The following is a 27,047-nucleotide window of genomic DNA, read 5'->3' as shown; positions in this document are numbered from 1 at the left end:
TGTAAATTTGTAACTGTAACTTTGTAAATTTGTCACTTTTTCTAACTGTAAATTTGCAGCAAATATAATGACTTACCTATTATTTACCAAAAATTTAAAGAAAGAATGAAACTTCATACTAACACTTTGAAACGGCGCCCACCTTGCAGTGGCACCAGCCTGGAATGTAGGCCTTGCAGGCCCGCTTCCGCCGGTCCTGCCTATCATACTTCTCTTTAAATTCATTCACAGATGAAGCATTCACAACCACATCTGGCAACGCATTCCACCCATTCATTATGTAAGGGAGTAGTGAATAAGAGTATGAGAAGTATTTTGTATCGTTTTATTTATTTATTAATCGTTTATGGATTGCAAATTTTGGTTGATAGGTAAATAAGGGGAATATGATAGAAACATTTAAGTTACTTAAAGGATTTTATAGCATTAATACAAAGCAAATATTGCAGCACCTGGCTAAAGGGACATAACAAGATGTCAACTCTGAAAGTTGGGTAAGCTAGTGGTTAGTAAGGGCGTGAGGCTAATTTTTTTCGCTTGGAGAGTGGTGAAAAAATGGGTTGCCTGAATCAGTTGTAAGTGCTCTATCTCTTAATGTGTTCAAGAAGAGTTATTATTATTATTATTATTTCATAACACCTCCAGGGAGTCCTAGGACTCATTGAGGGACGGCACCTACTCTACTAACTGCAAGTATTTCACAGACAATTACAAACATCCAACCACAGTTGGATTCAAACCAGCAGCTTTTTGGCTGGAGAGTGGATACACTAACCACTCGGTCAACCAGGCTGGCAACAATGATTGTGTGTGTGTGTGTGTGTGTGTGTGTGTGTGTGTGTGTGTGTGTGTGTGTGTGTGTGTGTGTGTGTGTGTGTGTGTGTGTGTGTGTGTGTGTGTGTGTGTGTGTGTGTGTGTGTGGATAGTTTGGGTCCCAAGTGACGAGTCTTCGGACGCCATGAAATTGCCCGTATACAGTAATCATAATACTATGTTGCAGGGCAGGAGAGATTTTCCGTAATGAGTTTGTGGGCTTTTGTAATAGGTGTATGCTTCTTATATAATGTAATGTAATATAACGTGTACTACTTATTTAATGTATAGCCAGGCTGGCCGATTGGTTAGGGTATCTGCTCGCCAGCCAAAAGGCTGCGGGTTCGAATCCCGCCGTGGGCATGGATGTTAGTGAATGTCTGTGGTGACCACCAGTGATGGTGGTCGGCGGTAGATGGCGTTGGTGTAGTTGCGGTCAGTTGGTGGAGACAGAGTGTAGAGCAGGTGCCCCTCCCTCGATGAGTCTTTGGACTCCCTGAAGGTATCAAATAATAATAATAACTATTAATGGTATAACTTCCCCCACCCCTCTCCATCGATGACCCTTTGACTCCTGAAGCGTGAATGTAATAATAATAATTACAACAACTCGATTTATATTCCTATTATATCGATCATCTCAGTCGATAAGAATGAATTCATATTAATTATAAAAAAAAACGTCCTTTAATGCATATGAATTACCTTCTAATTCAATTTAGTGTTTTAATTACACATGGCAATTTCTTTTTATGTTTCCTTGGTGATTTTCATTTACGTTTGCTAAGACCCAAAGGAGTTCGAGCAGGTGTGGTGTGCTCATTTACTGTATCAATTTAATATTTATTGCATATTCGGTTTGTCTTTCACCGCAAGGCGGTTGCAGTGTGTGGATAGAAAGAATAACCGTGTTACTCGTGGTATGGCGGTGTATTTTTTCATCATTAATAATTGCGAGGTATAGAAGTATGATGGTAGTTTCCATTGTGGTTTTTGTTTTACTGTTTGAAAGTGTTGTGCGTTGTAGCAATGCCGAAGAGGATAAACACTATGGTTTTCCATATGTGGGTAGCAGGTCATCTCTTGCTAATCTAAGTTTAACTAATTCCAAGAAAGGTGTCACAGATAATGTAGAGAATCGATTAAGAAAACGTTCTGAACCAATTCCCCGAAACGATGAAACGATTCAGAATAGACGTAACACTATCATGAAACAGCATGCTAGTAGCAGTGGCATCAAATTATATGAAACCCCCGAATGCTCATCAGACATTCGACGGATATGTGCATCCAGCATCTTAACTAACAATTTTGCTGTCCTGGAATGTATTCAGAATGATAAGGTAGGTTACCAAAAACTGTACCCGAAATACAAAATTAATGCTAACGAAAAGGCGTTTGTTCATCCATCAATATCCATATTTGGATTTAAATGCAGTGTTTCTGTGCGCTTCATTTGAGAGAGAGTGCAGCATCTCCTTATTTATTTTTCCTAACCTTGTTTTTAAAAAAAATTGCTAGTATTTTTTTCAAGTCCGTCTTTCCTGTTGGTGAAATCACCTTGGTAACCAATTGTAGAAATTCAGGGAGGTATTTGTTTTTATTGAATTAATGTTACTGTATTAATATCAAATTTATTGCAAATATAATAACCACGATTCTACTTTCAACGATTTGCTAACAATTTTGTATACTAAGTTTTTTAATGTATGCATATGTGTCAAGATTTGAAGACGTAGGAAAAAAAAAGTTTCTTAAATGGAATGTACATCAGAAAACTGGGACAGTGAGTATGGGAAAACACATCAAGAAAAACTGAATTTCCATTTTCTTGCATCATATTTCACTGCTTTGCAAATAAAAGTCGGCTATCCTTAACTTCCAAGTAAATCACTTGGAAGTTTTTTGTTTTTGTTTGGAATTTTTTAGATACTTTTGACTAACAGTATTCACTATATGTGCTGATATGTACCAAACTGAGAGAATAATAACTATTAGTTTGCAGTTATAAAATTTTAGATTATTTTTAGACACAAAATATTTGGTGCTCTCATTTTCTTATTCACATATACATAATTCATATTAATGAATGTGAATGCAGGCCCTGGCAAAAAAATTTTTCATCATGACCCTTCATAACCCCTACATTAGATATCAGATTTGTGTATTGGTATCAAAAACAAGATTAAGTCAGGTTCCACAAGACTCAATACTAGAAGACTGTTAGTTTGTAGTTGCAAGCTTGAGGAAGGTTATTAGTAACTGCTTTTCTAATGTGGCTCTTCAGGAGGATTTGAATAAGCTGGGCAAATGAGGAAGACGTTAGGTTAAGGTAGCTGAATGTACAATTCTGAAATTTGGATCTGTGTATTGGAAGTTACATACTCCCTTGGTTGAACTGTATTAGAAGTGGAGGAAGCAAGTGAATTTGGGTTAATATTAGAATTTTGAAGTTTAAGGACCAAATCCAGAGGATTGCTACAATCAAAGAAGACGGGAATGTGATAGTGCCATTGTATAAGAGCCTGATCAGATACATATCTGAAGTACTGTGCTCAGATTTGTCACTGTGAAGCTCTGACAGGGATGAAATAATTTTGGGAAGTGGGGGGGGGGTACAGAGCCAGGTAACATAAATGATATTGGGACTATAGAATGATGTTTATAAGGATAGACTGAAGACATGTAACTTGCAGAATCTGGTAGATGGAAGACAAAGAGGTGACATGATAGACAGTTAAGTGTTGAGAAGTGTTTACCTGATGGTCACTGTGGAGATATTTCATATGGTGGAACATGAAGTATCTGACATGGAGGTTGCAAAAGGAACTGATGAATTAAGATGATGAAAAGTAGCTTTTTTTCGTATGGATTATGGTAGCAGTGTGGAATGTATTGCTGGGAGGGTGGCAAGATGGCAGACAGCGAATGAGTTTCAGGAGTAGTGTGATACTGTGTTGTTTTAAGGCACACTTTTCATGATGAGTCTGCCACTCATTTCAATGTGGGGTTCTGTCAAATGCCTTTGCAAAATCCAGCAATGTAGCTATTTTCTTTATCCAGCTCAACTGTCACTATTATAAAAATTTACTAATTTATTAAGGCATGATTAACCCTTCGCAGAGCCATGTTGCCCCCCAGAGAGTATTGTATTCTTATTCCCCTATTCAAGAATGGGGGAATAAGAATACAATGCACTTTTTTTGACCCATTTTTCCAGTACTTTTATCACCATTCCTAAGATACTGATTGGTCTATAATTTGCTACTGCAGTTTTAGAGCCTCCCCTATGCAAGGGAATTATTTTGCCCTCTTTCCACTTCCTCAGAATCTACTTGAGCTGAAACTTAAATTAAATTAAACAGCCTAGTCAGAGGAATTGTCAGTTCCCTTGCACATTCCTGCAAAACATGGGGTAATATTCCATCTAATCCCATTGCTATATTTCTGCTGAGATTTGCAGTATTATAATAACCTCCAATTCATTCACTTCCGTTACCACATAAATCTGTCACATATGCCTCGTTTTGACAATTACGAGTTAAGTAGACGAGCGATGATAATGAATTAATGAATGATGTGATTGCAAGAATGTACAAAAAAATAGGTCTGGAATTTGTTGATGTCTGGAGTGTGTTTGAAGGAAAAAGACAGTTGTATGCTAAAGATGAGCTGCATCTGAATATGGAACGACATAAGCGATTGAAGAAGTTACTGTTTTCTGAACAAGTTGAAGTAATTGGACAGGGAAACTAATATTGAAAAGGTTGAGTGTAAGAGAGAGAAACTTTAGAGTGATTGTATATTTATTGATCATTATTCGCAGAATAAATTGCAGAAGAGAGGGGATAAAAATCGGCATGGGACTACTGAAATTAGTGATTTGTATATCAGTTCTAAAGCCGATACAAGAACTAGAGGGAATCTGCAATTTTTGTATACCAATGCAAGAAGCATTTGAAATAAGAGAGAAGAAATTTTGGCATTAGTCAGTGCAGTCTCACCAAAAGTTGTAGGCATTAGTGAAACTTGGCTGTCAGCAGAAGATGTGGTCACTGGAATTGAATGTGATGGGTACAGTATTTTGAGGGAGGATAGAGAAGATAGAACAGGGGGAGGAGTACTGTTGATGATAGCTGATGTGTTGCAGCCAAAGAAAGTAGTATATCAAGATGATAGGCATGTGAATGAGAGTTCATTTGAGGTGGTCTGGTGTGAAATAGTGACCAATGCAACCAAATATACAGTTGGATGTTGCTATAGGCCAGGGGGGTACAGGGGGAGATATTGAATTCATGCATCAGCAAATTAGTGCAATGAGTGCAGGTCTAGTGATTATTATGGGGGATTTTAATTATGGTGATATCAATTGATAGGAGGAAATATCACATAGCAAAAAGGAAATGGAGTTCATACATCTTCTATGAGATAATTACTTGAAACAGCACATAACTGAAGGGACATGTGGTGTGAGTGTTGGACCTGGTTATTGGTTCAAAGGATATATGCGTAAGTAAGGTGTCCTCGTTACCTCCAATTGGTGAAAGCGATCATGTGGTATTGACTTGGGAGTTTGCAAAATCTGTGGACTTTTCTGTTAAGAAGGGGTATATACAGAACTACAGGTTAGGCAATTATAACAAGCTTCGGAGTGAGCTTGCAGCCATCCCATGGCAGAACATATTGCCGGGAAAAGATGTTAGCAGTGCATGGGATAAAATCAGCAGGTATCTGAGGAAAGCAATATCAGATTGTGTCCCCATGGTCAGGAAGACAAACAAGGCAGGAAAGTTAGATGGATGAGCAGTAGTATCAAGCTTGATCTGCAAAAAAAAAAAGAAAATGTTATGGAGAATGTACAAGGAGAAATGCGATCAGTACACCCATGAGCAGTACAAAGCTCAAGCCAGGAAGGTTACCAGCATAGTAAGAAAAGCTAAATCAGATTATGAGAAGACCTTAGCCAATGAGATCAAGGGTAGTCCCAAGGAGTTCTTCCGCTATGTGGCAAGTAAGAGGAAGAATGACTTCGGAAGGATAACTTTAGTGGGTGCTGATGGCATTGAGGTGACAAAATCAGATGTAATAGTCGAGTTACTGAGTGATCACTTTTCAAAAGTCTATCACCTAAGTAAGGATATCTCTGTACCTGTAGCAATAACTAATGTGAGAATTGAAGCTAAGAAATCAGAGGTATTTAATATATTGCAAAATTTAAATGCAAACACTACTGTAGGTTTAGGTTGAATATCATCTCGGGTGTTGCGTGAATGTGCAAAGGAATTGTCAACCCCTTTTACTTGGATATTTAACTTAAGTTTGAACTCTGGTATGGTCCCTAGGGAGTGGAAGTTAGGCAAAGTGGTTCCTTTGCATAAGGGTGGCTCTAAAACTGCAGTAGTTAATTACAGACCAATCGCCATCTCGGGAGTGGTGGTAAAAGTATTGGAAAAGTTGGTTAAATACAAAATTCAAGAATGGGTGGATCAGGATATGATACTCTATAGAGGCCAACATGGTTTTGTTAAAGGTAGATCTTGCCTTAGCAATCTATTAACTTTTCATAATAGAATGACATCTGAGTTGGACAAAGGAACTGGATACACAGTGGTACTTCTGGATTTTGCTAAGGCTTTTGACAGGATACCCCATGGAACACTGTTACGCAAATTGGAGCAGATGGGAATGGATACTAAATTGGTGATATGGCTCAGGGAGAGATACCAGAAGGTGGTGTATGTAGGAGCCGAGTCCAGGATGAGGCAGATGACCAGTGGTGTGCCTCAGGGCTCTGTGCTTGGGCCATTGTTGTTTAATTTGTATATAAATGATATAGGAAATGGCTTAAAGGGAGATATTCAGTTGTTTGCTGATGATGCAAAGTTGGGTAGTGCAATAAAAAATCAAGCTGATGTTGAAAGTTTGCAGGATGATTTAAATAAGCTGGTAGAATGGGTAAAAGGTAACGGATGTCAGTTCAATGTGGAAAAGTGTAAAGTCATGCATTTTGGGATTAAAAGATTACCAGCTGTGTACTACATTGATGGAACAGTACTCCAAGAGATTGATGAGGCTAGGGACTTAGGGGGTGTTGGTAGATAGGGAGATAAAGTTCAGGAGACACATTGCTAAGGTGTCCAAGATTGCACATAGAATTACTTGATTGTTGAGGAACACACTGACATCCAGAGATAAAGAGGTTAATTTTCCCCTTTATAAAGCACTGATACTTCCATATTTGGATTACTGTGCTCATGTCTGGTCACCTGGATTCCTTGGAGATGAGGAGGCTGTGGAGAGGGTTCAGAGAAGAGTGACTAAGTTGGTGAGTGATGTAAAAAATGCTCCCTACATTGATAGATTGAGAGTTTGTGGATTGCAGAGGTTGGTTGATAGGTGGAGAAGAGGGGATATGATAGAAACATTTAAATTACTGAAAAGTTTTTATAGGATTGATGCAGGGGAAATGTTTCAGCTGTGTGATAGTGATGGAAGAACAAGAGGTCATCCCTGGAAATTAAAGAAGAGTGTGGTTAACGAGGGTGTGAGAACAAGGTTTTTTTTTTGCTTGGAGGGTGGTGAATGAGTGGAATTCATTGTCTGACTTAGTTGTGAGCTCTTCATCTGTAAATGAATTCAAGAAGAGATATGCAGATATTGTTTTGCTAGTTTGGGTCTCCCGCGATGAGTCTACTGACTCCATGGAGATACCCGTAATAATAATAATTCCACAGCATTAACCTCATTTGGATGATATACCATTCAAAATGCTCACTTGGTAACTCAAGTATTTTATTACTTATGTCACCTCGTCACCATCAGCACTGATTAAGATTATTCTTCCACAGTCATTCTTCCTCTTACTTGGCATGTAACAAAAAAAAACTCTCTGGGATTTCCTTTGGTCTGCTTGACTAGTATCTTATAATCTGATTTTGCCTTCCTTACCATACTGATCATCTTTCTTGCCTGACACTTGTACTGTTCAAGAGTTTGCTGGTCAGTTTTCTTCTTAAAAACCTCCACAGCATTATTTATCTTTTTCTGCATCTCATGCTTAATGATATTACCAATCCGTCTAACTCCTGCCTGATTAACCCTCCTTACCTTAGGTATATAATTTAATATTACTTCCTCTAGCTGCCCATTAACTATCTCCCATGCATTACTAACATCCTTCTCTTTCAAGGTTTTATTCCATGGCACAGCTTCAATCTTCCTCCTAAGCTTGTCATAATCACCTGCCTTGTAGTTCCATATATGCTCCTTCTTGACAGAATATTTCTCATGTTTTACAATCTCACAAGTCAAGACTGCACTTTCCCCAATCAGATGCAATGTGGTCACCTTGGTTATGGATAGCTCTGCCAATCCTATGACCAGGTCCAGTACTCTTGTACTCCAAATCCCCTCCATCACATGCTGCCTTAATTATCTCTCATTAGGTGTATAAATTCCATTTCATTCACCATGGTATCTCCATAGCTGAAGTCCCCCATAATAATCATTTGACTTTGCATTTGTTGTATTAATTTGCTGATGCACATCTTCCAGATCATCTCTGGAATTCCCTGGCTATTACAGTAACTGATTGTATATTTGTTTTATTGGCCTTGATCTCATACCAGACTCCTTCAGCTGAACCCCCCATCCCCTGCCTATCTCCTATTCTTTTTGGGTGCAATTCATCAGCTATCAGCAGCAGTACACCTCTCCCCATCCTATCTTCCCTGAAAATACTAAACCCTCGCATTCTATCCCTGTAACTACATCATCTGCTGTTAGCTGAGTATCACCAATGCCAATAACATTTGGCAAGGTGCACTAACCAATGTCAAAAATTCCTTACTTTTGTTCCTGATACTTTTAGCATTCATATATGGAAATTGCAGTATCTCTTTATGCCCACAACCACCTTTACATACTAAAAGTAGGTTGTTGACAGCAATTAGTCAATTGGTTATTCTCCCACTCACTCGCTTCATGGGTGCCTTCACACACTTTCATCTGCATTCACCCAATCACCTGCATCTATCCTAAATTTGCTCTTCATGCTCTATGAACAAAGCTCTCTCTCTCTCTCTAGACATCTAGCACCAGAACCATTTAGGTGCAGTCCATCAGCATTATACAAATCCTTCTTTCCTTCAAACTCAGACCATAGGTCTGCAAATCCTATATCATTTATTCTGCATAATGTTTTGACTAATTGCTGCCAACAGCCTACTCCTCTATTTGTTGCAGAAAGTTGCAGAAACTTATAATCGCCACCTTCTTCCTCTTCGTATTTGCTTGATCCAACAACTCCTTCACATCCTCCCTCATATGTCACCTTTCAGATCATTACCGCAATAGTGACACATAGAAACAATCAATAAAAGGAGTATTAATGGAAAGGAAATTTAGCTTGCAAAAGAACTGGAAAAGTATCACATGGACATAATTGGCATCGCTGAAACAAAGAAGACAAAAACAGGTGAGATCCTATTAAATAAGTATAAAAAGTTATATTTGGCAATAATGATCAAGGAAATTAGTAGTGATAGCATTCAACAACCAAACCTGAAGTTTTTGATTGGAAAGTAATTTCAAGTAGGGTTATGTGGGCAAACTTTAACAAGCCGAAATGGACAACGAAATATTTGTGCCTATGATCACACAGAAGGTTATCCATAAGGAAGAAGTGGAGGAATTTTTTGAATTACTGTAGCAGGCAGCTGACAAAGAAAATGAAAAAAAGTGGTACGTGTCAGAGATCTAAGGATATCGTAAATGTATGGAGTAATTATTTTGAAAGACTGTTATACGAAGAGCAAGCAGTGAGAGAGAACAGCAGTAAAATTTCGAAGAGAATGCAATATAAGAGTACATATCAATACTTGAGGTACAGAAAGCTGTCCAAAACTTGAAATATAGAAAGACAGCTGGAGTAGATGATATTTGACAAGAAATGCTCAAATCTGGAGGTATAAAAGTTTTGCATTGGCTGTACTGAATAATTCAGAGGGCTTGCTCAGAAGGTCAAATTCCCAATGATTGGAGTAGAGCTCTTATAGTTCCCATCTATGGGGGGAAAAAAAAAAAAAAAAAAGGGAATAAAGCTGAATATGAGGATTTAGCAGAATTTCTCTGGAAGGTATATGCAAGCATACTTAAAGCAGCTGAGAAAAATTTTGAAGAGAAACTAGGAGAAAAACAGGCTGCATTCATGCCAAATAAAGGTTGAGAAATCATGAGAATGTATATAACAAGGATCTGTACTTAAGTTTTGTAGATCTGGAAAAGACATATGACAAGGTGCCCAGGGGAAAAGCTTCTCAAAACAATTATACAGTTATATTGGATAAATGAAACATTCTACCAGACGGAATGGATAATGAGACCAGAACAGACCAATATGGTCTATACCCGTAATTAGCATTATGATGATGATTTATATTTAAGTCAGCATTTAGAATTAAAGGAAATACAGGAAGATGTTTGATGTAAAATTACTTATAAGACAAGGATACACATCATCATCTAATGTGGATCACATTATGAAAGGTGCATTAAACTGAATATTAAAATTGGAGATATGAAACTTAGGTCTTTGCTTTATGCAGATGATGATATACTTCTTAACACATCCAGTGCAAGTCGTCATGATTCTCTAACTAAATTGAATAACAGCTGTAATGATTTTGGAATGAAAATCAGCAATAAAAAGACTGAAACTGTGAAAATAGGCAGAAACACTGAACACATGCTGCATTCTGAATGGGGAGCCAATAGAACAATATATTTCAGCTATTTAAGCACAATTTTTAGTGAACTTGGCAAGTTAAATCTGGAGATAAATAACAGAATAAGCAAAGCTGGTATGGTGGGGAGCCTGTTCAATAAATTTATATGGAAAAAGAGAGAAATTAGCCAAAACACTGCACTAGCAGTATACAAGACAGTGTTCAAACCAGTTTTAAGTTATGGATCTGAGAGTTGGGTTGGAAATAAAGCACGTGATCAAAGACTAGAGATCACAGATATGAGAGTTCTTAGAAAAATTATGAGCCTGAACAGATGGCATCTATGATAGAATCACATTAAAAATAAAGGCATTGTGAAGGAACTAGACATTGTTTTTGGTCAAGAATCCCACTGTGGGCATGGATGTTTGTGATTATCTGTGAAAATATTGGTGGTGGTGGTCGGTGGTAGATGGCGTTGGTGTAAATGATGAAGGTAGTTGTGCGTGGGGGTTGGTGGAGACAGTTGGTGGAGAGTTGTAGAGTAGGTGCGCTCCCTCGATGAGTCTTTGGAGTCCGTGGAGGTGTTATGTAATAATAAGAATATCTGAGCAGGACTAATCTATGCTGGTAAGGTCATTTAAATAGAATTGGAGAGGAAAAGTTTGCTTGATGCCATCTTGGCATCAAGTGAAACAGATGTTTGATGCAGAAAAAGACCCAGAGGAAGATCAAGGTCAAGGTGGATTGATTCAGTCAGAAGTGCCTTAGAAGACCAAAATGTTAGATATGAAAATACTGGAGTGTTGACAAGTAATAGACTAATTTGGAGGAAAATTGTTGATGGGAGATTATTAATAATATAAATTTAATCATGTAGTGCTGTCATATTAGCTAAACACCTCTTGAGGGTATATATTAGGAAATTTGTGATGATAATAATGAGGAATAAAAATGTTAAATGTAAATTTAAGCATTAATATGCAAGCTGAATGAATGCTAAACATATCATGGACAAAAAAAAATAGCCAATGAAGATGTCTTAATCCATTGGCAAAGCCAAAGATCCCATACAAACAATCAAGAAACAAAAAACATCATATCTTAGCCACATCATGAGAAACGCCAAATATCAGCTTCTACAAACCATTTTGGTAGGAAGAAATGATGGCAAAGGAGCTAGAGGAAGAATAAGAATATCTTCATTTGACAATATCGAGATGTGGACAGGAAGGAGCAGCATACAACTGCTCAGATCAATGCAAGAATGTAGTTTGTTTGCAAGATGGTCTCTGAACTTTGATAGAAGATGGCACCATAAGAAGAATGCAAGCTGAAACAAATTTTAATGTTTCAGCTTGCAAACTCCTACAAATTATTTAAAAAGTGAAGTGAGGATATCTTAGGTATTGTTATTGCAGATATCCAAAAAATCTTCCTCATCCACTTTGAAAATGTACATGATTTTGGTTGTAAACTTAATGATGTCCATTTGAAATCTTCCAAACCACACTTTTAGAACAGATGTTCTGCTTTTAGTCTTCAGTCATCATTAATCTCGTTTTCCCATCTTGAATTCTTTTTGTCTCAAACACAGTATTTGTATATACAGGGTGTTTCAAAAAGAATGACCCGATTTCAAATAATTATATTTAATAATGAAAATGTGGTACAGTTACAAAATAAATTACCAAGTATGAAGTAAGGCCTAAAGTTTCACTCACCACAATTACACATGGTACAAGTTGCATTCATTTGTGGTTGCAGAGATATACAATTTTCAAATTGGGACATTCTTTTTTGAAACACCCTGTATATTAAATCCAGTATTCCATTTCAGAGAGCATCCAACTTAAATTTTTCCCTATTAGGCTCTTTGATTAACAATCTTGGAAATTGCCTCCTCCCATACCAGAATCCAAGCACTGTATGCCTCCTGTAGTTTTTTGACAAAAAAAGATCTCAGAAAACTACTAAATAACTTCGATACTAAAGTCTTCTGGTTGTAATGGCTTCTGTTTCTTCATTCCATCAAATTTTCTTGTTGTCTATCATGTTTAGAATGGTTATTACATATGTTAACCACCTTACCGGCCATTATGGATCAAATACGTATCCTGATACGCTTTGTATCCATCATATTTCAATGTAATAAATTTAGTTTAATCCTTTATCCAAGTGTAAGCAAACAAGGTTTGCACCTGAAGTATCTTCAAGACTGAGGCAACTTGTGGTAAAGGTGGACCAAGCTCTCATCACTTCTTGTCTCAGTATCTCCCATAATGCAAAGCACTTCTCCTTGCAGACATGTATAACTATGCATTAAGGGAAGGGCCACTACCCAGACTGGTTTCGACCTTTATTGAGGTCTCATCAGTGGGAGCCAGACCCAGAAGTGGTGATCTTTACCACGAGTTGCCTCAGTCCTGAAGATACTTCAGGTGCAAACTTTGTTTGCTTACACTTGGATAAAGGATTAAACTAAATTTATTATAGTCTAATCAAGTGGAAAATAAACTTCCAATATATTTCAGTATAATATCAATGGTATTACAATTTTAATATACACTTCTCATCCATGATAACCTTGACGTCTATAGACATCTTGGCTGATAGCGTGGTTAATGCCTCTAACTATTCTGAACTTTTTTGATTTCCTTTCTCTAATGTTGATTTCTTCAGTCGAACTTTCCTGATATGCATTAGACATTTTTAGATTCAGAACTCCAAATGCTTACTTTCACAGTTGTACTCATTTTTCAGTTAGAAATGGGAAGGCATTTGCTCTTACCACCAATCCCACACAGATTCTTTTTCATGCTTACAAGATTACCAAATAGTCCTAATCATACTTCAAATACCCTTGATCTCTTTCCTCAGCAGTATTTTGAGTATACTTTCAATACTGCTTATCACATAGGCATCTTTTCCCATGGTGAAAATAAAAAAAAGGAGAAAAAAAAAAGCCAAATGAAATGATATTCAATAGAAACTAAGATTTCTATGCTAGATTATTCTTTCCATTCTTCTGATCTAAACATTGGTACTAAATGCATCACCCGCACAATTCTCTTATGCTTGAAAAACATTCATCCCACTTTAAATGTTTGTACCTTATCCAATCTTTGGTTCTACAAGAATTATGCCAAGGCTGTTCAAGACTAGAATGAACATATAACAGCTGGCTTTCATCTGATTACCATCATCCTTTTCTGCTTATACTAAAGTTTGGAATCACTCTAGGCATGTTATCAGAATCTCTAAAACTGATTTCGAGAGAGGTCTAAAGCAAGAAACTTGCATTATATCTCACTGGCAGTCATGCTGAATGATTCTCTTACATCATAATATACAAAAAATAAAAATAAAATAAATATTAGTCTCCCGGCTTCTTACTTTTCCCTGTAATTCTAGCATTGATGATTTCAGAAAATATCATGTCCTGACCATTCCAAACTCACATTCATTGCCTTATTTTGATTTTTCACTAAAAATGGATTATATATATATATATATATGTTAAAGATACCAAGCTTTTTTTAAACCTGGTTTTACTCCATTTCCCAAGTAAGCAAACAGACAAACAAGTCAAGTTTGTGCCTGCAAGTGTTGCAAGTCTAGCTGACCCTGCACGTAATACAAGACCAAAGCAACTCGTGGTAAAAGTAGAATAAGCTCTGATCACTAATCTTAATATTTACCCTTAATGCAATGTGCTTTGCATTAAGGGTAAATATTAAGATTAGTGATCAGAGCTTATTCTACTTTTATCACGAGTTGCCTTGGTCTTGCACTACGTGCAGGGTCAGCTAGACTTGCAACACTTGCAGGTGCAAACTTGACTTGTTTGTCTGTTTGCTTACTTGGGAAATGGAGTAAAACCAGGTTTAAAATAGCTTGGTATCTTTAACATTTATTATACCCAAGGTAAAATACTTTCTACATAATATATATATATATATATAGTAATTTAAGACTTGTTTTTGTAATCTTTCTGTTTTCATTCTTTCAACATGTTCCATCCATTTGTGTTTATATTTTTCAATTTTTTCTATTATTGATTCCTGGTTTAATTCTTTCATAATTTCTTCATTTCTTTTGTGATCAAATAGAGTATACTTTGCAGTTTTTCTCATGAACTTCATTTCAGCTGTTATTAATCTTTGTCTTTTTGTTTTATTGTCCAAATTTCACTTCCATACAATAAGACTGGTAGGACTAATATATTGTATATTTTTAGTCTAGTTTATTTTCAAACAAGGTTAGGTTTAAATATACCTTGATGAGTCTAAGGACTCCTTGGAGTTGTCCTAATAATAATATAGATTTAATTAGACCTCATTTTTGCAATTTTTAGGTTTACATATTTTCATTTTCATATGTAATCATACTTCCTAGGTAGTTAAACGAATTCACTTATTCTAAAATATTGTTGTCTATTACCATTTTAGTTCTTATTAGATCTTGTCCTTTATAGGCTGCCGTTCTTGATTTTTCTGTTGATATTATCATTCCACAATCTTTGGCTATTTCGTTTAAATTTAAAATGTCTTTTCTGTAAATTATCTTCAGAATTTGTAATTATTATTTGATCATCAGCAAAAAGGAGTGTTTAAGTTCATAGTAGGAAAAAGATTAATACTTTGATGGAAATTTTTATTCCATTTTATTATTATTTAATTTAGATAAATATTAAAAAGAGTTGCTGAAAGGGGACATCCCTGTCATACTCCTTGGTTTAACTCTCTCAGATATGATAGTTCATAATTTAATCTTATTTGTATTTAATTATTTTCATATATACTTATGATAGCTTTTAGAATATTATTTGGTATTTGTCTTTCTTTTAATATGTTAAATAAAATACTTCTTTTAACTTTATCAAATGCTTTTTCAAAGTCAATAAATCTAATATGTGTTTTTTAAAATGTATTATCTTTTTACTCTTTTATTAATAGAGAAAAATTATATATATATCCCACACATGGAAGGTCACAAGACCTATAGCAGATCAGGTATGTGTGGGCAATAGAATAAGAACAAAAAATGATCTGTTTACATTTTTATTTTATTTATTTATTTTTTTAGAGAAAGGAAGATGCTGATCTTGATCCAGCATGTCATCATGTAAGTGGCTTTGGTCAGCTTATTGTTTTAAAATATATTTTGTCTTTTGTATAAAAAATTTTCATGTAGAATAATTTTTCTTTGACATGTTTTATTTAAAATTTAAAAGCTGCCACAGTATTTTCTTATGTACAATTGTTTAGCATTTTAAATGTTTTCTGAGCATAAAGGAAAGGTATACTGCAGTGGAGAACTTCAGCACATAAGCCAAGCCAGACTGGTTAATTATTACCTGGCATAGCTGGTGTAACAGTCATAACCTATGAGTGGTTATGGATTTGATCCTGCCATGGGCATAGATGTTTGGAGATGTCTTTAGGTGATGAATTTTATGAGATGATGAGATGAATTTTATTGTGTGAGTGAGACCACCTGCCTACTTAAAGGCTTGAAGTGACTTGAAAATGATCCCGATTGGTCTGTATAGACCAGAATGGAATAATAATAATAATAATCTGGAAATCTGTTTCTTTGAAGGTTACATGGTGGTCAGCCTTCATTGTGAAGAATTTATGGAGACAAAAACACGCACGTTGTAGTAATTACTTTGCTTATTATTATTGCACCCTCCATGGAGTTGGCAGACTCATCATGGGAGTTTCATTCAACTGACAACATATTTATTATACCAAATCTTAAAATCTTTAACAATCCTTGCATTAATAACATATTCTGGTAATGCGTTTCATTCACTGACAATTCTCCATGTAAAAAGTTTACTCCTCACACCTCTCTTCACCACACTCTTATATAACTTCCAGATGGCCTATGGTTCTTCACCTCTCACCTTCTACTCTTTTTATAATCCCCTCTGGATTAATCTTATAAAATCCTCTCACTAACTTAAATGTCTCTTATCATATCACCTCCTTTTCTTCTATCCACCAAACTCTGCAATCCACATTTCTTTTATACAGTGGCACAACCACTTTCTTAATCCTGACATGTTAGAGTATTTTTTATCATAGTGTCACTACAATGTGCAGTCTTTGCAACACTTGTAATGTCCTCTAAACTTCAGTTTACTGTCAACCATCATTTCCATATCTTGAATCTCATCCACTTCTTGCAGTACAGCACCATCAATATAGTACTGAGCTTATATTTCTGCACTCCAAAATGCGACATCTTGCACTTATTAATATTAAAACTACAACCCTACTCTTTTGTTCAAGTAAAAAGTCTATTCAGATCTTCCTGAAGGGAATTAACTTCAGCTGCACTAGTTATAATTCTTCTCAACTTTGCATCATCAGCAAATAACTGAAGATCCCCAGTCAGTTCACATGATATATTGTTTACAAACAAGTTAAACAGCAGGGGGCCCAAGAACAGAACCCTGGACCATGCCACTGGTTACCCTCCTTTTGGAGATTGCTCTATCACACACAACTTGCTGGTATCATTCAGAGAGCTAATCTTCGATCCATCTGACCCATGTACTATCTATTCCATCCTCTACAGCTTGTACACCAACTTATCATGTAGTGATTTATCAAATATTTTTGCATAGTCTAAGAATATCACTGTGTATATGATTCTCCCTTATTTAACACAATTGCTACTTTATTATAAAATGCAAATAAATTGCTAAAACAAGATCTATCCTTTACAAATTCATGCTGAACATCATAAAGAATGCTATGTCCATGACCCACTCCTGTATTCTGTTCCTAATCAATCACTCCAACACCTCGACTACAACTGCAGTTATACAGACTTGTCTATAATTGGAAACCTACTTACTAGAACCATGCTTTTGGAGTGGTACTATTTTGCCTTCTTTCCATTCCTTAAAAACCCTACCCACTGCAAGACTTTCAATTAAACAACCAGGTCAAGGGCATAGTTAACTAGGTAATTATTACCAGGTAATAATTTTTTCTCAAGATAATATGCATATTTTTAGCTGATTAGTCTGGTTTTGCAAGATGAAAACTCCACTTTTGGGAAGAAAATTTGTATGAAACTGGACTAATTACCTTCAGTTGAAAAGAAATTTTAAATTAAATTTCCATTCTAAACAGACCTGAAATCTTGGAGTCTTTCTAACCAAATGGCAGAGTTCCTTTCATAATTTTCTGATTTATAGTTACCTAAATAGTTAAATATGAAGTATTTAACCCTGCCTGCCTTGGGTTGTATATCGATCCAAAATTTTATTCTCAGAATGTTTCGTATGTCCATTCATGATATCACTTTTTATCATACTGAAATAATAGCATGCTCTTAAGTTAAATCATATTAACTGGACAAATACATTAAATCTTAATAACTGCATAAATGCAGCACATCACCCACTGGTTTGGTGTCTTTAGAGTACCCAAACTGGAGTACTAAACTACCAGAAAATTATATCATTTGATTAAAACAACGAGAGGGTGGTGGGAGCTAGTTTAATGCAAACAACTGATGACAGTTTATTTTACAGAACCATTCTAGAGATTCTGAAATTTTTAAGGATAAAATTCGATTTCAGCATGTATGAACTAATTGCATTTACATGAATACTGTCTTCTCTCTCACAGTTATAGTTAATCCAGTGAGATGAAGGATAAAATTCAATGTTGAAATTTATAGTTTCATATATACGAAAATATACTATGTGGCATCCATTTTATTTTATTTAAACCAATTTCATTTTGAACTTCTTTGATATTCAAAGAAGAGTAGATCAAAATAATGGGATGAAAATTTTCAATAAGAACCTATGAACCTATCCATAGGTTCTTATTCTAACCATGCTACATAACTGTTCTGTTCCAGTTTTACTACAGTAAAATAAGCTTGCTTTAGATGATTGCTGACTAGTTTGAATTCTGATAGCCTCATCCAGCACATTTTGAATAGCACAACTTCCAGATTCTCCGTGACATTTACACATTTGTTTCATTGTTTACAGCACTGCTTATGGGTCCTTTTTTTTACTATCATTGCATCCACAGCTCTCAAAATGTCCAGGACTGCAATTCCTTGTTAATGTGTGCATGATTCCTGTGCTGATGACAGCATGAATAAAGACAGTTTCTCTGTTTGCTGGTGGCTTGCTGCTTTTGGAGAAATCGTAAAAGAATTCTTGAGGCAGCTCCACCTCATCCATGAAAACTATGTTTGACACTCTTCCATTCCCTTCACCTGCAACACTGTCAGCAATTTTTTGATTGGCTTTCATGTTGGCTATCAGTAAGTTACTGAAAGACCATCCATGATTAGAGAGGACAAGCAACGACCACCAAGCCATAAGGAACACAATTTCCTATTCACAATGCTATTATTTGGACAGACACTTTTTAATTCTCCAAATAAATTTCAAAGAGCCACATTAAATTGTAAGTCCTTAGTAATCGCTAGGAATTCAACAATAACCCTACAAGTGTCTATGCATTTGCAAACACACACTCGGGGGATTAATTATGAAATTATGAATAATTATGAAAATAACATTTGACATATCAACCACTGTATGGAGGTCATTACCAGGAAAACATACATGTGCACAGGACACAAGCTACATGATAACACAAAAGTAAGATAAATCTAAATGATAATAAGTTTAGTTTAATCCTTTATCCAAGTGTGAGCAAACAAAGTTTGCACCTGGAAGTATCTTCAGGACTGGGGTAAGGTAGTGCAACACCAGGCAACTCGTTGCAAAGGTGGAGAAAGGTCTCATCACTCCTATCTCAGTATCTCCCATAATGCAAAGCACATCTCCTTGCAGATATGTGTAATGCTATGCATTAAGGCAAGGGCCACTACCCATACCGGTTTCGACCTTTATTGAGGTCTTGTCAGTGGGAGCCAGGCCCAGTATTGGAAATACAAAGGCAGAAGCAATGAGAGGTCATCTTCTCATTGCTTCTGCCAAAGGGTGTGCAACCTTATTATTAAATTACTCCGGATTCAGAGAAAGATGTTGAGAGTTTATTTTTCACTTGGTTACACTATAATAAGTTTAGTTTAATCCTTTATCCAAGTGTGAGCAAACAAAGTTTGCGCCTGAAAGTATCTTCAGGACTGGGGTAAGGCAACTCATTGCAAAGGTGGAGAAAGCTCTCATCACACCTATCTCAGTATCTCCCATAATGCAAAGCACATCTCCTTGCGGATATGTGTAATGCTATGCATTAAGGCAAGGGCCACTACCCATACCGGTTTCGACCTTTATTGAGGTCTCGTCAGTAGGAGCCAGGCCCAGTAGTGGAGATACAAAGGCAGAAGCAATGAGAGGTCATCCTCTCATTGCTAACCTATTACACATATCTGCAAGGAGATGTGCTTTGCATTATGGGAGATACTGAGATAGGAGTGATGAGAGTTTTCTCCACCTTTGCAACGAGTTGCCTGATGTTCCACTACCTTACCCCAGTCCTGAAGATACTTTCAGGCGCAAACTTTGTTTGCTCACACTTGGATAAAGGATTAAACTAAACTTATTATAGTATAACCAAGTGAAAAATAAACTCTCAACATCTTTCTCTGAATCCGGAGTAATTTAATAATAAGGTTGCACACCCTTTGGCAACTTCTATAGGTTAGCAATGAGAGGATGACCTCTCATTGCTTCTGCCTTTGTATTTCCACTACTGGGCCTATCTCCCACTGACGAGACCTCAATAAAGGTCGAAACCGGTATGGGTAGTGGCCCTTGCCTTAATGCATAGCATTACACATATCCGCAAGGAGATGTGCTTTGCATTATGGGAGATACTGAGATAGGAGTGATGAGAGTTTTCTCCACCTTTGCAACAAGTTGCCTGGTGTTGCACTACCTTACCCCAGTCCTGAAGATACTTTCAGGTGCAAACTTTGTTTGCTCACACTTGGATAAAGGATTAAACTAAACTTATTATAGTGTAACCAAGTGAAAAATAAACTCTCATCATAAATCTAAATGCTTTGTTAATCTTTACCCTAAGCTGACCTCTGTTGAAAAAAAATTATCATTTGTATTTTATTTTGTATTTATTTATTTTTTTTCCACCAAAGATCAGGCTAGGGTAAATGATTAACAAACCATTTAGATTTATCTTACTTTTGTATAGTCTCATGTAGCTTGAGTCCTCTGCATATGTTTTCATGATAATGACCTCGATACAGAGGTCAAAACATTGAGTGTTATTTTCATAAAGTAATTACTCCAATATGTGTTTTTGTCTCCATAAATTCTTCACAGTGAATCTAAAAATCTGGATTATATAAAAAATTAATCATAATAAACTTTAGCCATCCCATGCTTGTAATGTACCATAGGTTTATTGTAGCTCTTCATGGATGTGAGTCACCAACGATCAGTCTAAAACCTCCTAAAAACGAAGAAATTATTAAGAGTTAATGATCATTTGAAAATCTCAATTGTTCCAGTTTGTTATACTGTCAGTCGACCTTACTAATTATGTTATTCCTCGCCTTGTCTATATATCTGGCCTTTTAGTTATAGTCAGTTGTGGAGCATGATAATGTAATGTATTATATGAAATTTTATTTGAGTTGGTTAGAATGTTTCAGATTCATATCCATGATGATGTCTTGACTTCAAAGAACATGTGTGTATTCAAAGAATGAAGCTCAGTTATAAAAATAATAATAAAATACAGGGTGTTCACATTGGACCTCCCTAGTTTCAGAGAATGGTAACAAATCGAAATGCAGAAATATATAACATTTGGCTCATTCAAACATTTCAGAGCCTCTACAAGTTTCATCCATAATTTTTTCCTGCGTCGTGATGCAGTAGTGCTGCTGGATAGGGTTGTTGTAGTTTTAAACATAGTGTCAGGGGGGGGGCGAAGAAAGCACAAGTTGTGTGGTAGTTAGCTGAGCTAAAATCAATCAAAGCAGTGCAGGATTCTTGAGACCTTTGCATGAAGCCCGACAAAATCCATTAGGAGAGAGTGTCACATGTACTGCAAATATCCCACTCCAGCATTCACAAGGTTGCCTATCATAAGTTGCGTCTACACATGTACAAAGTGCAGGTGTTGCAGGAAATCAAGCAAAATGTTAAGTTACAACGGGTAATGTTTGCAGCTGAAATTATGAACTGTGTCAACGAGAATCCAGATTTGCTTTTCAGACAAAGCCATTTTTCATGTCAGTGGAAAAGTGAACAGGCACAGTGTCAGGATATGGGGGGGGGTGCAAATCCTCACTGTGGCATGGAACATGTGTAACAGTCCCAAGGTAAGCATTTGGTGTAATGCTAAAAGCTATTATTGGTCCATTTATTTATATTTTTTTGTGGAAAGCAGTATCAATGGAATGATTTACTTCAAGATGCTAGAAAATTTTGTCTTTAAACAACTTGAAGACTTGCAATCACACATCCTCTTTCAACAGGATGGTGCCCCCATCATGCTGGCATTTGGAGGTTCATGCAACTCTTGACAGGGTCTTCCCTCCGTGGTGGATTGGACATGGAGGACCAATTCCCTGGCACCACGATGGGCTGATCTTATCCCACTTGATTTTTCCTTGTGGGGGTATGTGAAGGACACAGTCTACGCAACTAAAGTGGACAGCCTAGAGAACCTGAAACATCACATTTCTGATGCTGTGTCCTCCATCACCACTGACATGTTTCAGAGAACCTGGTTGGAAATAGACTATCGACTTGACATTGTGTGTGCTACTAAAGGAGCACATGTGGAAGTGTACCGATTCTTTTTACAAAAACTTGGTGAGTGTTCCTTCCTTCTCATTTGTACAATTTCAACGTGTGACTACTAACTTAAGTAGTGGTCACACGTTGAAACTAGGGAGGTCTAATATAGACACCCTGTATTTACTGCAAATATACTTCACTATCTCTCTGAGTAAGGAGATCTGACATTCATACTCTTTAGAATTTCAATCAGTTAATTCCAATATTCTATATATCTAATTCTAAAATTCTAATTCGAGGTTCTAATTCTAATACACAGGATAACTGTATGACCATTCTTGATTTGGATTATAATGGTTCAAAGAAAACTCTCTCTCTCTCTCTCTCTCTCTCTATATATATATATATATATATATATTCTCAATTAAATTCATTCTGAGGAATGACATTAAATAATGCACAAAAAAAACCCAATCAAATTGAACATAGCATTCTGCTCATTCATTCATTCTGTCTCATCTCTTAAATGGTTCAGAATGCCATAAAAGTTAAAAGGCCTCACTTAACTAATATACTTGAATATGTCTTCTGTCAGTAATTTTTCTTAAACACATCTTTCTTTAATTTTTTGCTGAAGTAAGCATGAAAAATAATCACTCAGACAAAAGGAATACATTTCATGTGTTAAGGCTTAAGTGCTGGGAGGACATCATTTGGAGGTTTAATGGAATTAAAAACTAATTTTAATGCTTCCAAAATTTTGTCTCAGTCACTGAGACATCTTCAGGGATTACAAATAATACTGTAAAACATACACAAAGACAATACAATATTGAATGAAACATGTGGGTGATTCTAAAGTCCTATCTAGGTGGTGCACCCTTTATGGGCATTTTAGGTGGCATAGGATGTAGTGAGACCTCTGACAATTACTGTTTACCAAAGTTTGGGAAACTAAGTGTTACAAGTGTTGTTTGTAATCCCTAGGGATTACAAATAACACTTCAATAATCCCTGAAGATTACAAATAATATTTGTAATCTTCAGGGATTACAAATATTGGAAGCATTAAAATTAGTTTTTAATCCTTTCCTAGTGCTATAAAAGGGTCTGAAAAGTTCTCGGCCTAACAAATGAAAAAATGAATTTATAATTTCAAAATTATTTTTATTTTTCAACATAATCTCCCTTAAGACTAATACATTTATTCCAGCAATGCTCCAGTGCCATTATCCTGTCCCTGTAGTGGTTCTCATCAAGATCTGATAAATACTTCTCCACAGCTGCAATCAAAGAAAAATGCTGACCAGCAAGGAAGAGTTTGTTTTGGGAAGGAGATAGAAGTCAGAGGGAGCCAAATCTGGGGAATAGGGTGGATGTTCCAACAATTCATAGTACAGATCCCTTAATTTTCCCATTGCCAAAACACCTTTGTGGGCAGGTGCATTGTCCTGATGAAAGATGATTTTTCTTCTGCAAACCAGGTCTTTTCTCAAGAATTTTTTCATCTAGTCTGGTTAAAAGATTGGAACAATATTCCCCGGTTATTGTTTTACCCTTTTCAAGATAATTAATAAACAAAATGCATTTAGCATCCCAAAACACCGATGCCTTGACCTTTCCTGCTGATGGAACCGACTTTGTCTTCTTCTTTGGCACTGAACAACTGGCTTCTGTCCACTGTTTTGACTGCTGTTTGGATTCTAGTGTGCAATGGTGAATCCAAGTCTCATCCGTAATAATAAATCGATGCACAAAATCAGTTTTATTCTTGTTGAAATGCTCCAAGCACTGTTCAGAGATTTTCATGCACGTGCATTTTTGATCTGCTGTGAGCAAAGCTTTTTCATTTGCAATTCTTCATGCAAAGTATATCCTATACATTCTTTTGAAATGCCTATAGTCTCAGCAATGGATGACTTACTGGTCATCCAGTACCATATTGTGCACTTGATCAATGATTTCTGGTGCTTTACACTTTTTGGACGTCCTTCACATGGATCATCTTCAAGGCTGGTATGGCCACATTTAAACTCAGCAGCCCATTTCTTAATTGTTAAAAAAGAAGGAGAAGAGTGCTCGTAAGCCTTTATGAACTTCAAATGAATTTCTTTTGCCGTTAAACCTTCTTTTACAAAGAATTTTATAACCGCACAATACTCAATTTTATCCATTTCAAGTGATACAGACAACACGTTTGCTTCAGACAGCTATATAAAGCAAACTACTTGATAGAATGACATGCAATTTCACATGGATACTTATGACAGATGTATCAACTTGGAAAAAAAAATCTTGGCGATAGTGTTGCCATCTATGGTTGGAACCTAGACCTTTTCAGATCACCCTCATATATACTCCATTAAACCTCCAACATGAATAATATATCTAATTAAGTAGTTCCAAATGTATACTTCCAATAAAAGGAACTTTACTGCAGATTTTATATTGCTCCTTGGAACATGTCACTTGCTCCTCATATATGAAGGCTTGATGCATTATATTAATAACTTCACAGTTCTCTATCCTTGGAGAGTAGTTAAAGATGCATATAACTTAACTCAATAGTTTATTCCACATATTTGGCTCTCCTTTACTGCTTGCCTATTCATTTTTTAGCAGTTCAGTTACCTAGTGACATCCAGCTGTTCTCAAAAACAGCAAATAACATGCATTTCCATGACCAGGATAAAAAGCAAAACTCAAGTAACAACATTACTACATCGTTACTACAATGCTCACACGTTGTAATAGTGCATGACGTAGAAACAGTACCTTAAACAACATAAATTAATATGTAATATACATACAACATTTCTGTGTTATTCCCCAAAGATTACAACATATGGTAAGCAAATTAACTGTTTGCATACATTTAAGTTTCTTTTGTATTGCTACTGCTTAACCACATGGCACTGCTAACATATACAACTGCATTATTTAATGTGAATGTGTGTGTGTGTGTTGACCATATAACATATGTTGTATGTTCTGTGTGTTTATCATATAATGTAAGTATATATATATATATATATATATATATATATATATTATTATCAGTGGTCCTAACAGGCACTTAAGCACCCACGACCTTTCTCTTGGACTTCGCAACAGTAACTCGAGGATAGGTATCACAGGCAAAGAATTATACAAAAAAATGTCTCTGTCATTTTTTGTATAATTCTTTGCTTGTGATACCTGAAGAAGTTGAATCATTTAACAAAACTAGTTGTACCTTAATATTAAACCTTGTTGTTTTTTTTTAATCTCAGTATATAGTCATTCAAACCTAATTTTTTATATTTTCTACCGAGTAAAGATGAACAATAATATATGTATATATATATATATATATATGTATATTACTTTATCATATAACGTAAACATGTTACCCATTAATGAAATTTTATTTTAATATTTATCATATAGCGTAAACATATTACCATTAACGAAATTACCACGTCAGTTGCATTTCTGATTACCTTGTCTGTCTTTGCATCATCAGCAAAGATCTATATGGCACCTGTTAAATCCTTTCCAATATCACTAATGCAAACATTAAATAACAGTGAATCAAAGACTGATCCATGAGGTATACCACTTACAGTATATATATTTTTCTTACAGTATATATACTACTATGAGAAAAATGAACGTAAATAAAATGATTGTGAAAAACCTCAGTTTCTTGTGACATTTTTACTCATTATTTTAGGAAATTTTAGATTCATGGTTTTTATAAATCATTAATATTTCTCGCCTCATTAGGCATTACACTGATTAGTGTCAATGTCTTCAATCAGTCCTCATAGGGAGCATCCCACAGACTCGCCAGCTTGGTCACTTGTCTCTGTATCCACTCTACCACCTGCTGATCCCAAGTAACATAGGTGACCAAATCTGTGTACACCTAATTCGGTCACATCTTAACTAGTTGGGATATGACCGAATCATAGCCTTATAAAGAGTGATAATAACTTAATAACATCTTCATTTTTCATATCCTTTTGCCATTGTTGCCATCTAATCACTTCCCTAATTTATTTTATTTTTAACTCGCATGTCTGTGGTCTTTGATCATCTGCTTTATTTCTAGCTTCCTCTCAGCTCCATAAGTTAAGCTTAGTTTGACAGTATCTAGTTTGGTATTTTGGCTAATTTCTTCTATTTCATTCCATATAAAATTATTTGATTACCTCCTTACTATAACTGACTTTGCTTATCTAATTCTGTGTTCAGTTGTTTTCATTTTTTATTTCTTTTGTTGTGTTAATATTAGCATTTTATTTCCACATAATGTTTTAGGTACTGCTAAATTATTATAAACTTTTAAACTTTGTGTGTGCATGCTTGCATATTATATTCTTTGCATGTGATATTTCACATGTAAAGTAATTAACAAGATTTAACAGCTCTGTTATTTTTATTATTTTTGACTGTTTTGCTTCTGACTGAGATTTCTCGAAAAATACCAACATGTTTGTTTTTTCAATGATATTTTCAGTGTGGTGGAAATATCAATAATTTTCTGTTATATGTTTAATTATATACTCCTAAATGTAATTTTATAAATAATTTTATATCTGATATTTCCATATTTATATTTCTAAATATAAATACAAGAGATCTCCATTGAGTCAAGGGAGGCCACATATCACTCACACTACATCATACATTCTCTTGAATTCAGTTATACACCACTCTATGAAAGAAAAAATCTAGCTCTCACTCCTTTCTTGACTGCATTCATTCTCAACTTCTGTGATGCCCATGTGTTC

The 27,047-nt window shown here is 35.7% G+C and overlaps 1 protein-coding gene across 1 annotated transcript in view; it reads left to right on the top strand.

The window, feature by feature from the left end:
- Window positions 1–1,719: 1,719 nt before the first annotated feature.
- Window positions 1,720–27,047, top strand: part of Glg1 (Golgi apparatus protein 1) — a 285,095-nt gene continuing 259,767 nt past the window's right edge. Inside the window, exons 1-2 of the mRNA XM_090398148.1 lie at window positions 1,720–2,156; window positions 15,627–15,665. Of these exons, the coding sequence (XP_090254274.1) occupies window positions 1,782–2,156; window positions 15,627–15,665 (414 nt within the window). The 5' untranslated portion in view covers window positions 1,720–1,781. The remainder of the gene's footprint in view (window positions 2,157–15,626; window positions 15,666–27,047) is intronic.

This window comes from Typopeltis vanoorti, chromosome 9 (assembly GCF_054136105.1).
Source record: "Typopeltis vanoorti isolate ZY-2024b chromosome 9, IOZ_Tvanoo_1.0, whole genome shotgun sequence".
NCBI classification, from domain to species: Eukaryota; Metazoa; Arthropoda; class Arachnida; order Uropygi; family Thelyphonidae; genus Typopeltis; species Typopeltis vanoorti.
Note: the sequence above shows the minus strand (reverse complement) of the source record. Positions and strands in the feature narration are given on the sequence as shown.